The sequence below is a fragment of the Myotis davidii genome, unplaced genomic scaffold, assembly GCF_000327345.1.
Source record: "Myotis davidii unplaced genomic scaffold, ASM32734v1 scaffold551, whole genome shotgun sequence".
NCBI lineage: Eukaryota > Metazoa > Chordata > Mammalia > Chiroptera > Vespertilionidae > Myotis > Myotis davidii.
Window position 1 is genome coordinate 537817 of NW_006283788.1, and position 11783 is coordinate 549599.

At 54.4% G+C, this 11783-nt stretch overlaps 2 protein-coding genes across 5 annotated transcripts in view; both read left to right on the top strand.

Annotated features, from left to right (window-relative positions):
* Nucleotides 1–4077: 4077 nt before the first annotated feature.
* On the top strand, nucleotides 4078–6423 carry LRG1 (leucine-rich alpha-2-glycoprotein 1). Its single transcript, XM_006754041.2, has 2 exons — nucleotides 4078–4178; nucleotides 4955–6423. The coding sequence occupies exons 1-2, from the start codon at nucleotides 4147–4149 to the stop codon at nucleotides 6033–6035; spliced, it is 1113 nt and encodes a 370-aa protein (XP_006754104.2). The 5' UTR covers nucleotides 4078–4146; the 3' UTR covers nucleotides 6036–6423.
* Nucleotides 6424–7792: 1369 nt separating this feature from the next.
* PLIN5 (perilipin 5) overlaps nucleotides 7793–11783 on the top strand; it is an 8138-nt gene continuing 4147 nt past the window's right edge. The window contains exons 1-6 of one of the 4 annotated variants that reach the window (XM_006754042.2): nucleotides 7793–7891; nucleotides 8222–8354; nucleotides 8644–8724; nucleotides 9497–9692; nucleotides 10594–10676; nucleotides 11285–11465. In XM_006754042.2, coding sequence (XP_006754105.1) covers nucleotides 8665–8724; nucleotides 9497–9692; nucleotides 10594–10676; nucleotides 11285–11465 — 520 coding nt within the window. In that variant the 5' untranslated portion in view covers nucleotides 7793–7891; nucleotides 8222–8354; nucleotides 8644–8664. The remainder of the gene's footprint in view (nucleotides 7892–8221; nucleotides 8355–8643; nucleotides 8725–9496; nucleotides 9693–10593; nucleotides 10677–11284; nucleotides 11466–11783) is intronic. The other 3 variants (XM_006754043.2, XM_006754044.2, XM_015567122.1) reach the window with 3 other exon arrangements.

Below are 11783 nucleotides of genomic sequence, written 5' to 3' on the forward strand. Positions count from 1 at the left end.
GCTCCAGACCGCCCCCCCCCCTAGTGCGCAGGGGAGGGGCCTCCGCCACAGGAAGCACAAAGGCCTGGCCCCCCACACACCCTGCCGGGGCCGCGGGACATGAGGCGGTTTGGGGGGGCGGGAGGATGTGCTATAGATTTGAGGTTGACCTTCTGTGCGTGGGTTTGGGTTTGTTTCCAATTTGCGATTGTTGTTTTTTTTGCAGTTTTCTACCCAATTGCACAACTCCGTTCTTGGGGTGGCAGCCCAGGGCTTGGAGGTGGCGGGATGAGGAGGGGGCCACAGCTGCAGACCCAAGTGCCCCCCCTCCAGGCCCCTCCTTGACCTAGGCTCCTGGCGTGCGTGAGTGTGTGTGTGTGTGTGCGCGTGTGTGTGCATGCCGTGTTCGTGTGCAAGGGGCCGGGAAGGGGAGGGAGGTGTGCGTGTGAATGCCCACGAGGGCTGCTGCCAGCGTGTGCGTGGCGATGGGCACTCATGCAGGGTGTGTGTCTGTGTGTGAGTGCGGCGGCCCCAGAGGCCTGGGCGTTTGGCTGAGCCAACACAGGGGCTTCCAGAAGGCCAGGGGGGCCTCCAGCTGCCGGTCAGGAATTTGAGGGGAGACAGAGAAGGGGTTTCAGGGACAGAGGCCAAGAGGCCTGCCCATTAGCCACACTGGCAGCAGCTGTGTAAACGTCTTGGGGGGCAGCAAAGGTGGGTGGCCCCCTGTAAATATGGCCCCAGGGTGGTCAGAGGGTCCCACACCACCAGTCCCCTTGTGACCTCCCCTCCGACCTCCAGCTGACCATGCATGCCAGCTGAGTGGCCAGCTGAGACTTGGACCCTCTCTGGAATTTGCCTCCCCAACCCCCTCCCGATCAATAAAACTGTTTACAACCACCGGCCCCCAAGGCTCTGGGTCTGCTCTGTCTCCCAGGGGTGGGGCCTGGGCAGTGGCAGGGCCCTGAACAGTTGGGAGCACCCCCAAGACTCACGGCTGGGTCACAGCAGCCGACAGAACTCTGGGGCGCTGAGTGTGGGAATGCAGAGAGTTGGGGGGAGTCCCCGTCTTCATATGCATGGGGCCCAGTTTCTGACTGGTCCTTCAGCAAATATTTATTGTGCACCTACTATGTGCCAGGCACTATGTGGGGACAAAGACCCCTGTCCTCAGGAGCTCACAGCCTAGTGGGGAAACTGACCACATACAAGCGATTAGTGCTTGATTTGCAGCAGTAATATGTGTAATATAATAAAACCAGGTAATATGCTCAGTAGTGGAGACTGTGTGTGGAGGAGGGGGGTCCAGGAGGGCCTGCCGGGGGTAACATTTGAGCTGAGACAGGGGAGATGGGACAGCCTCGGAGAGATGTGCAGATAGAGCCTTCCAGGCAGAGGGAACAGCCAGTGCAAAGGCCATGCGGTGGGAATTCACTTGGAGGACAGGTGGCAGCCAGTGTAGCTGGAGCAGTGGGTGAGGGAAGATCAGGTGGCGATGAAGAGGGAGGAGAGGATAGGGCCCCAGACTGGCAGGGCCTTGCAGGTGAAGAGTACAATTTTTTTAACTGTGGTAAAAGATGCATAAATACACATAAATTCACAGGTGCCATTTGAGCCTTTTTAAAAGTGTTCACTTCAGTGGCATGAAGTCCATTCACATTGTTGGGTAACCATCCCCACCATCTATCTCCAGCACTTTCTCATCTTCCCAAACTAAACCCCCGTCCTCATTAAATAGCAAGGCCTTATCCCACCCCCACTCGCCCAGCCTCGGAGATGTTAAGTTGGACAGGGAGCCACCGGAGGATTTTAAGCAGGGGACATGATCTGAATTCATTCTAAGAGATCGCTCTCGTGTTATGTCATTACAGTTCACAGCCCTTCCTTCCAGCCCATGTCAATTAAGCACCTACTGTGTGAACAAGACAAACCTGGTTTCTTCTTGACATGGGGGGAAACTGATAATAAAGAAACACAAATACTCTGACGGCATCTAACAGCTCCTCCCGAACTTGCGTGTGTCTGTCTTTTCAGCTGGAGCTATAATTGACATATAACATTGTGTAAGTTTCAGGAATGCAACTTGATGATCTGATGTACGGATATATTGTAGGATGGTCACCACAATGAGATGAACTCATCCATTGCCTCACACAGTTACCTTTTAGTGTCTGAGCAGAACATTTAAGATCTACTGTCTTAGCGACTGCCAAGTACACAATACAGTATCATCAACAATAGTCACCGTGCTGTCCATTAGAGGCCCAGAAATTACTCATGACTGCGGGTTTGTACCCTTAGGCCAACATCTCTCCTCTCCATTGCCCCCCACCCCCAGCCCCTGATGAGAACCATCCTACCACCGGTGCCTATGAGTTCATTTTTACATTCCACCTATACCCAAGATCACACAGTATTTGCCTCACTCCATCTGACTTATTTCACTTAGCATAATGTCCTGAAGGTCCATCCATGTTGTTGCAAATGGCAGGATTTGTGTCTTATTTTATGGCTGAAGCGTGTGTGTGTGCGTCTGTGTGTGTGTGTGTCTGTGTGTGAGAATAATGCTGCAGTAACCAGGGGGAAGCAGATATCTAAAGATGGTGATTTCATTTACTTTGGATAAATGCCCAGAAGTGGAATTGCTGGATTTTTAAATTTTCTGAGGAGCCTCCATATTGTTCTCTGTAGCACCAATCTGCATTCCCACCAACAGAGCACAGGGTTCCCTTGTCTCCACAGCCTCGCCAATACTTGTCACTTCTTGTCTTACTGAGAATAGCCATTCCAACAGGCGTGAGTGAATCTCACGGTGGTTTTGGTGTGCACTTCCCTGACGATCACTGATGCTGAGCATCTTTTCATATATCTGTTGGCCATTTGTGTGACTTCTTTGGAAAAATATCTCTTCAGGCCTTTTGCCCGTCTTGGTGTGTGCCTGTTTTGTGTGGCTGTCTCTGCAGGCCTGCCATTCTGTCCTGTGTGTCCTGCTCTGTCCGTGTGTCTGTTAGGTTCTGTCTATGTATTTTTGTTTTATCTCTGTCAGTATCTATGTCTGTGGATTCATGTGTATCTATCTTTCATTCTTCATCTGTGCCTGTCACTGGCAACCTGTGTGTTTATCTCTGAGCCTGTATGTTCTGTCTCTAAGACAGAACTCAGTCATCATCACAGCTGAGTAGGGATAAACCCTGCAGAGATGGGGCAGGGAGAAGAGGCCATAGCCAGGCATAACAGATAAGATAACAATGCACACCTGAATTTTTAGAACTCAACCAGAATGAAAGCACTTAATAGCAAAACCCATGGGATGCAGCCAAAGCCGTTCTCAAAGGGAAATGTATAGCCTCCTAATGTATTCATTAGTAAACAAACAACCCAAAACAAATGGTGCATCAGCTTAGGATGAAGGAAGAGCAATACCTGAAATCTATATAATTTTATTAACCAATGTCACCCCAATAAATTCAATTTTTTTAAAAAAAGAGCAGATGGGAGCTTTGGAGATTGAATTCAACTTCACAGATGAGGAAACAGAGACCAAGAAAAGTTAAGCCACTTGCCACAGTCACAAAGCATAGCAGTCCTGGCACAGCTGGGACTCAGAAATAGGTTTAGTCCCTCCCAGCTCATTGTTCAAAGACTTCTGGCATCCCTCGCTTTTATATTCTATTTTTAAAAAATTATTTCAATAAAAATATATCCAACAACATGTCATAAACTCACGACAAGTGTTTTTTGTTCTCATCACTGCACTTCCTGATTGCTCAAGTGTGTCGCAAATAGTACCTCTTGTCCCCATCCTCCAGGACTGGCACCTTGCAAACTTGACCCTTGATTCCTGGGTTGGGGGGTGGGGGGAGTGGGGACTCACTCCCAGAGACTCTGGGTGCTCACTTTCCAATAGCAGGAATCAGGGGAAGGAAAACTGGACAAAAACAGAGACAAGAAGGGGTGGGCAGCCCCCCTGCTGTCCTCCCCCACCAGGAAACAATTTTGCAATCTTGACTCCTCCCTTTCCTGTGCCTGGCTCAAGCTCAGGCCCTACCGGGAACAGGATGTGGGTGGGTGGGGACTTCCCTATGGTTGGTGCCACTGCCCCCAGCCCAGGTAGGTATAAGGCCACCTCAGCAGACCAAAGGAATCTGGACGGAAAAGAGAGAGGCCACCATGTCCTCTTGGAGCCCAGAAGGAAACCAGAGGTAGGTCCCCACCCTGCTGCTCCTGGGCAGGCTTGGACACCAGGCAGGGCATGGACAGTCCTCTGACCCACTGAAATCACAGGGCCAGGCGTAGGCCTCCTGGCTGGAACAGACCAATACTCAGGCTCTAACTAGGACAGGTTTGCTCCCTTACACACACTCACCTGCAGACATCCCAGGCAGGGAGTGAGAACCCACCCCCAGCCTCAGAGGCCTGCTGGAGGGGGACCGGGAGCAGCAGAAGCCCCAGCCCTTCAAGGGTTACAGTGCCAACTGCAAACCATCCAATATCAAGGCCAAATGCCTGCCCCCGAGCCTGCTTTGGGCACTGAAGTATTTATTTATTCATTTTGCTTTGGGCATTTTTCATGTTCAAAGACCCATTTGCACCCAGAGCCCTGGCTTGTGCCTGGGTGCTTGAAGCAAAATGGAACTGGACACAGATCACCTGACCTTCTTTAGTTAGGGTTGGAAAGAAAGAGTAGGAGCACAGAGGGGGAAACCATGAGTTCTGCTTGGGAAAGTCAGAGAAAGCCTCGTGAAAAAGGGGCATTGGCGTTGGGGGCTTTGCAGGATGGGTAGGAGTTCACTGGCTCTGCCTTCAAAACATGAAGAGGAGGAGGAGGTGAGTGCACTAGTCCAGAGGAGCAATGAGGAGGCATGGTTCTGGGGAGCAAAAATGGATAGGAAGAAGTGGACATTTTCTGGGTATATTTTCACTGAGTTGGGTATATTTTTATTTTGGCTCATTAAGCACCTTCTGTCATTGCCTCCAGCCCAGGGGTCCTGGATCCCCATCTTTCTAGAACCCTGTTCCTGCTGCTACTAATTGTGGCCCCCTCAGTCCACGGGGCCACCCCAAACCCTGAAGCCTGCCAGGTGTTCCAGTCAAGCAATGGCAGCTCCGTCAACTGCTACCCACCTGCCAAATTCCCCCGGCAGCTCCCAGCCGACACCATCTTCCTGTCTGTGGAGTTCCTCAATGTCACCCAGCTACCACCCGAGACCCTCCAGGGCATCCCTAACCTCCAGGACCTGCACCTTTCCAACAATGGGCTGGAGAAGCTCTCAGCCAAGTTCCTGTTGCCTGTGCCTCAGCTGAAGGTGCTCGATCTAACTAGCAACGCCCTGACCAAGCTGCCCCCCGGCCTCTTCCAGGGCTCAGCAACCCTCCACACCCTGGTGCTGAATCAAAACCAGCTGGAAGTCCTGGAAACCTCGTGGCTGCAGGGCCTGAAAGCCCTGAGGCATCTGGACCTATCCGGGAACCACCTCCGGACACTACCCTCCGGGCTGCTGGCCAACTTCACCGACCTGCGCATCCTTGACCTTGGCAATAACCAGCTGGAGTCTCTGCCCTCTGACCTTCTGAGGGGCCCCCTGAAGTTGGAACGGCTGCACCTGGAGGGCAACAGATTGCAAGCCCTAGAAAAGGGCCTGCTGGAGCCCCAGCCAAACCTGAGCTACCTTTTCCTGAGTGACAACCGTCTGGCCACGGTGGCGGCCAGCGCCTTCCAAGGTCTGAAGCAGCTGGACATGCTGGACCTCTCCAACAACTCACTGAGCAGCGTGCCCAAGGGGCTCTGGGCATCTGTGGGGCAGCCCGGGGCAGGCCGGGACATGAAGGATGGCTTTGACATCTCTGGTAACCCCTGGAATTGCGACCAGAACTTGGACGACTTCTATAAGTGGCTTGTGTGCAATAAAGACAAGATGTTCTTCCGGAATAACACATACTGCGTTGAGCCTAAAGCCATGCATGGCCAGACACTCCTGGCCGCGGCCATGTCTCATTTGAAGCTTAAGGCTGGGGTGGAGATGGATAGGAACGGCCTGGCAGAACACTGCACCCCATGAGGCAATTAGTTCCCTTTTCAGGGTGAGGCAGGCTTTCCACAGTTGCTAGACCCATTTTGCCCCTGCTTCCCAAAACACCCCTTAGGCTCACAGGCCTCCCTGCCTTTGCTCAAGCTTTGCTCATTCCTCTTCCAAGAATGCCTTCCCATTTCCCACATCGCTTGGTCTCCCAGCTCCCTCAGCACAGCCCTGGCCCACACTGGGGCTGTCTCTGACTCTGGCTCCCCGACTTTTGGGGGGCTCTCTGAGTGCAGGGCCTGGGGCTGAGGTGTCTCACTCAGTGAGGTGTCAGACATGAGGGGGTTAATAAATAATTGTCAGCCCTAGCTGGTTTGGCTCCGTGGATAGAGTGTCAGCCTAGGGACTGAAGGGTACCAGGTTCAATTCTGGTCAAGGGCACATGCGAGTTTCGGACTCGATCCCCAGTAGTGGGCGTGCAGGAGGCAGCCAATCAATGATTCTCTCTCATCATTGATGTTTCTTTCTCTCCCTTCCGCTCTGAAATCTATAAAAATAAAATAAAATGTAAAATATTTTTAAAAATAAAAATAAATGTCAAACGGAATTGGACAAATTGGCATTTACTGTGTTCCTGCATCTCCCAAGACAACTTCCTGCTCCTCCAGGATGAAGGAGGAAATAGGCATTACAGGCTGTGGGGTGCTGGACTTGAAATCTGAAGACCTGTGGCTCCTCCTCCTCCGCTCTCCTATCCTGAAGCTTAACTGGAAATAAAACTCTGACTATTGGCCGGGGTGTCATTTTACTGGTGGATTCCTGCCAGAGCCTGTGCCCTGGGGAAGGTTTAAATTAAACCAGATTGCTTCAGGTCTCCAAACAATTCGTCATGCTGGCCAGTGGTAGCCCAGGGCGCGGCCACCCAGGACAAGCATGGGCAGAAGCCAGGGCTGTGCTCTCAGAACTCAGGACCTAGAGCCACCTGCTGACAGTGCTGGGCATAGTGGGGCCAGGGTCAGATTTGGGGGGCCGGGGGTGTTTGGGTCATGCTCGGTTTTTTCAGCCCCCTGGAAGGAGTATCATGACCACATTGGTGATCATGCCAGGCGTGAAGATGAAAAAGCCAGGGTCTGGAGCTTGATTTGATTGAATTTAAATCAAATCCGTCAGTCACTGTGGGACCCAGGGCAAGTGGTTTAAGTGTTCTGAGCCTCAATTTGCTCATCTGTAAAATGGGGATCTCAGAGAATGGGCCAGTTTGGCTCCTGGTTAAGTGGTAGATTAAAAAAAAAAAAATGGAAACAGCCCTGGCCAGTAACTCGGTTGGTTAGCGCATTGTCCTGATATGCCAAGGTTGCAGGTTCCGTAGTCAGGGCACATACAAGAATCAAGCAATGAAGGCATAGATGGTGGAACAACAAATCAACGTTTCTCTCTCTCTCTCTCTCGCTCTCTCTCTCTCTCTCTCTCTCTCTCCCCCTCTCCCCCTCCCTCTCCTAAATAAATAAACATTTTCTAAAAATAGAAAGACATGAAGGACTTGCCCAAGGTCACTGGAGAAGGAGGTGGGAGTTGTGGTCGCCCCCCCTACCCCCCAAGGCAGCGAGGGTGGCAAGTGGCCAAACTTGGCCTACGGAAGTAGCTCAATTTTGGGGGCATCCACCATCCCCAAGTTGCTTTGGCAACCGCACAGTACTCGGGAGCACAAGGGCTCAAGAGCGTGGGGTCCTGAAGCCCCACCCCTGACACGCCCCTGGGCAGCCTTTCCCTATTGGTCAATCCCAAGAGGCTCCGCCTCCAGAGCCACTATAAGGCGGGCGGGGCCGGCAGAGGGCGGAGACTGGAGCCAGAGTCTGGGGTCGGCGGCAGTACCTGGGGCTGAGGCTGCGCGCGCCCAGGTGAGTGTCACCCGGGTGGCGTCCAAGAGCACCCAGCAGGCCCGGGGGCCCGAACTGGGTGGGCAGGCGAGGGCTCAGCGGCGTGGGGAGAGAAGGGGGTGACGGGCTGGAGCAGGTGGCTGAGACCCTTGGCCCAGTTGGCTGAAGCTCAGGACCCTGTTGGGCGGGGACCACAGCTCCGAAGGCACGGGGTAGGGATGACCTGCAGGCGGGGATCTGAGGTCAAACTCCCTGCTCTGAGTCAGCTTAAGCTGAGTGACCTTGCGCGCAGCATGGACCCCTGTGTGCCTCGGTTTCCCCGATCTGACTGGATTTATTGGGATTCTACAGTTACCGCCTGCATCCCTGTATGGGGCTGCTCGTGCAGTTCTGTCCAGGGTAGGGGCACCAGGGACCTCCCCTGCTTTGCAGAAGAGGAAACAGCCCAGAGAGGTGAAGGCACTTGTCCAAAGTCACACAGCAGGTAACGGCAGGATTGAAACCCTAAGCCCATGCTTTGAATCACTACAGGGGCCCCACTTTGCCAGAGGCTCTCCAGTGTGCACCTACTGTATGCAGAGTCTTGTGCACTGTCTGTGCTCCTCATGACATTCTGAGGTAGGGTATTATCATTACCTCGTTTTTTGGATGAGGAAACTGAGGCCCCAAGAAGGAACAAGACTTGCTGGAGTCACAGAGCCCAGACAGACAGAACCCAGGGCTTGGGAGGGAGCTTGGTGGGCTGGCCCCTTCACTCTGTCCTGTCCCCCAAGGTGACCCTATTTGCAGCAGGCATGTCAGAAGATGAGGCGGCTCAGACCCACCCACCCAGCTTGTGGGAGCAGGACCAGCAGGTGAGGGGCTGCACCTCCTCTGGAGCAGCACATGGGGAAGGGGGAGGGGGACAGTCCCTCCCTGAACAGCTGGGTACCCCTCCCACCTCTATCTCTGCTTTGAGCACCTCACTCTCAGGGCATGTTGGACCATGGAGGCTGGCATCTCTGCACCTCCTACCCATTTCCCAGAGGGGCACAGTGAGGCCTGGGAGGGGAGCACTTCTTCAAGCACACCCAGCTGGCTTACCTGGCCTCTGCCCAACCTTCCCCCTCCCACGTCTGGGTCTCCGCCTCTATCTCCCTGTTTCTGTGTCCACCATCGTGGCACTCTCATCAGCAACAATAATAGCAGCACTCACAGCATCCACCCTGCATCAGTCACTGTTCCAAGCACTTCACATACTTTGGCTCCTAGAATTCCCATCACAGCCCCAGAAACCCATTTTACAGATGAGACACGGAGGCACCAAGCAAAGCAGTTCACTCACTTGCCCAAGCTCACACCGCTCAGAGGTGGCCTAGTCAGAGCTGAATGCGGACAGTTTTGCCCCAGAGGCATGTACCCTTAAAGCCACCAGACTCAGAACTTGTCATGCTGTGTGTGTGCTGCTGACAGGAGCCTGGGAGCACCTTCACGTGGGCTCCTCTACTGCCCACAGCCAGGCGCTCCACATGCTTTCCCCCAGGCCCCTGGCCCACCCCCGGCTGGCCCCTAGGGAGGAAGTGGGCTAAAGTGAGGCTGAGCCTTCCACCTCCCTGGGGGCCCCTCTGACTGCACCCCTTCCCACAGAACGTGGTCCACCGAGTGGTGGCCCTGCCCCTGGTCAAGGCCACGTGCACTGCTGTCTCTGATGCTTACAGCGCAGCCAAGGGCAGGCACCCGCTCCTGGGCTCTGCCTGCCGCCTGGCTGAGCACTGCGTGTGCAGCCTCACCACCAGCGCCCTGGACCACGCCCAGCCACTGCTCAGCCACCTGCAGCCTCAGCGTGAGTCCCTCTGGCCAGGCAGTCCTGTGGTTGCCTCGTGGTTTCACCCTCTCATGCTCCATCCACGTGGCATGGCCTGAAGTGTGGACTCCCTGACCTGGGTGGTGTCCCTCCTCAGTCTTACCTGTCCTGTGCCTTTAGTCTGACTGCCCCCCACCACCACCTGTGTCATCCTTGCTCAGTACTGTGCCAGTGCCATCTCCCAGCCCCTCTTTGCCTGCCCCTCCCCTCTACCTGTTGGCATGTTATGTCTCACATCCTGGTCATCATCTGCCCATAGCAGCTTATTTGTGACCCCTCCTACGGTCACATTCCATCTGTCGTGAAGTTCTCCTCCCTTGTTGGTTGGCCTGTTAGGCCTTGGGCCCCCTTTACCTGTCCAACCTCCCTTCCCCGTCTGCCCCCTTGTCCTGAGGGCTGCCCCCACCTATCCGGATCCCCATATCTTCCTAGACCTGTGACCAGCTTGGGAGTCCACCCTGACAACCTGATGGGGGTGGGGACAGAAAGATTCTTGACTCCAGAAGGGGGCCACATAAGGTTCCCAGCCCAGGGCCTCCCCACTTCCTTCTTAGCTGGCTTGAGTGACCTTGAGCCTGCTCCCTGAGGCATCTGTGCTGAGCGTGGGTGTGGAGTCACCTTGGTGTTGGCAGGAGTCTGTGGCAGGGCAGAGGTGGGGAAAGCAGAGGAGGCAGGGCCCAGCCTGGGGGCCCACCACGCCCTCAGGGTCTCTAGCCCCTCAGGTCACCCCTTTCACAAAGGCCTCCCTTCATCTCTCCCTATTCCTCTCCCTCTCTCCCTTCTTTTTTCTCTGCTTCTCCCTCTAGCATCCCCTCCATCTGTGTCCTTCTCCTTCCTCATCTCCCAGATTCTCACTCTCTGCCTCTCCCTCTCTCCCCAGTGGCTACAGTGAACGATCTTGCCTGCAGGGGCCTCGACAAGCTGGAGGAGAAGCTACCCTTTCTCCAGCAACCTTCGGAGATGGTATGGCACAGATCGTGGGGATCTGCAGGGAGTGGAAGTGGGAGGGAGGAGGGCTGCCTCCCTCAGACCCAGCCAGAACCCCTCTGCCAGCTGGACTCTAGGACCAAATCAGGCTTTGGTCAATGCAAAAAACACCACACAGATGACAATACGCAGCACCCAGCCTGGCTGATGTGGCTCTGTTGACTGGGCATTGTTCAGTGCACCGAAAGGTTGCTGGTTCGATTCCTGGTCAGGGCACATGCCTGGGTTGTGGGCTCCATCCCCTGTGCGGGGTGTGCAGGACAGCTGATCGATGTTCCACTCTCACATTGATGTTTCTCTCTCTCCCTCTCCTTTCCTCTCTCTCTCTCTAAAAAAATCAATAAAAATGTGTTTTAAAAAAATAATCGGCACCCATATTTATCTAGCACTTACTATGTGCCAGTAGGTGCTGGTAACCCCTTTGGCCACCCTGTGAGGGAGAGATTTTATTTTCCTCCAATTTGTAGACAGGGGAATTGAGACCTAGAGCTGGGAAAGGGCCAGGGGTCCTTGACCCCCAGCCCCAGGAGCCAGGGAAGGGAGCGGAAAACTGACAGCACCTGGATCGGGGTCCGTCCCACCAGGTGGTGACCTCAGCCAAGGATGCAGTGGCCAGCGGTATGACAGGCATGGCGGGCTTGGCACGGCAGGGCCGGCGCTGGAGCGTGGAGCTGAAGCGTTCCATGAGCCACGCGGTGGACGTCGTGTTGGGCAAGTCGGAGGAGCTGGTGGACCACTTCCTGCCCATGACTGAGGAGGAACTCGGTGAGGCTGGTGTCCTCTTCACCTGCCCCCAAATCCTCCTGCCCAGTCCCCATCCCCAGAGGTTACAGATTAGAGAGGAGCCTTGGCCTGTTTGGCTCAGTGGATAGAACAGATTGAAGGGTCATGGGTTCGATTCCGGTCAAGGGTATGTACCTTGGTTGCAGGCTCGGTCCCCAGCCCCATAGGGGTGCGTGTGGGAGGCAACCAATCGATGTCTCTCTCTCACATCCATGTTTCTCTCTGTGTGTCTCTCCCCCTCCCTTCCATTCTCTCTAAAAACATCAATGGGAAAAATATCGTTGGGTGGGGATTAACAAA

Excerpts from the sequence above, each read along its gene's own strand:
- LRG1 (XM_006754041.2), top strand. The coding sequence starts at position 4,147 with ATGTCCTCTTGGAGCCCAGAAGGAAACCAGAG. Across the intron at positions 4,179-4,954 it reads AGCCCAGAAGGAAACCAGAG|CCCAGGGGTCCTGGATCCCC; the intron begins GTAGGTCCCCAC and ends CATTGCCTCCAG.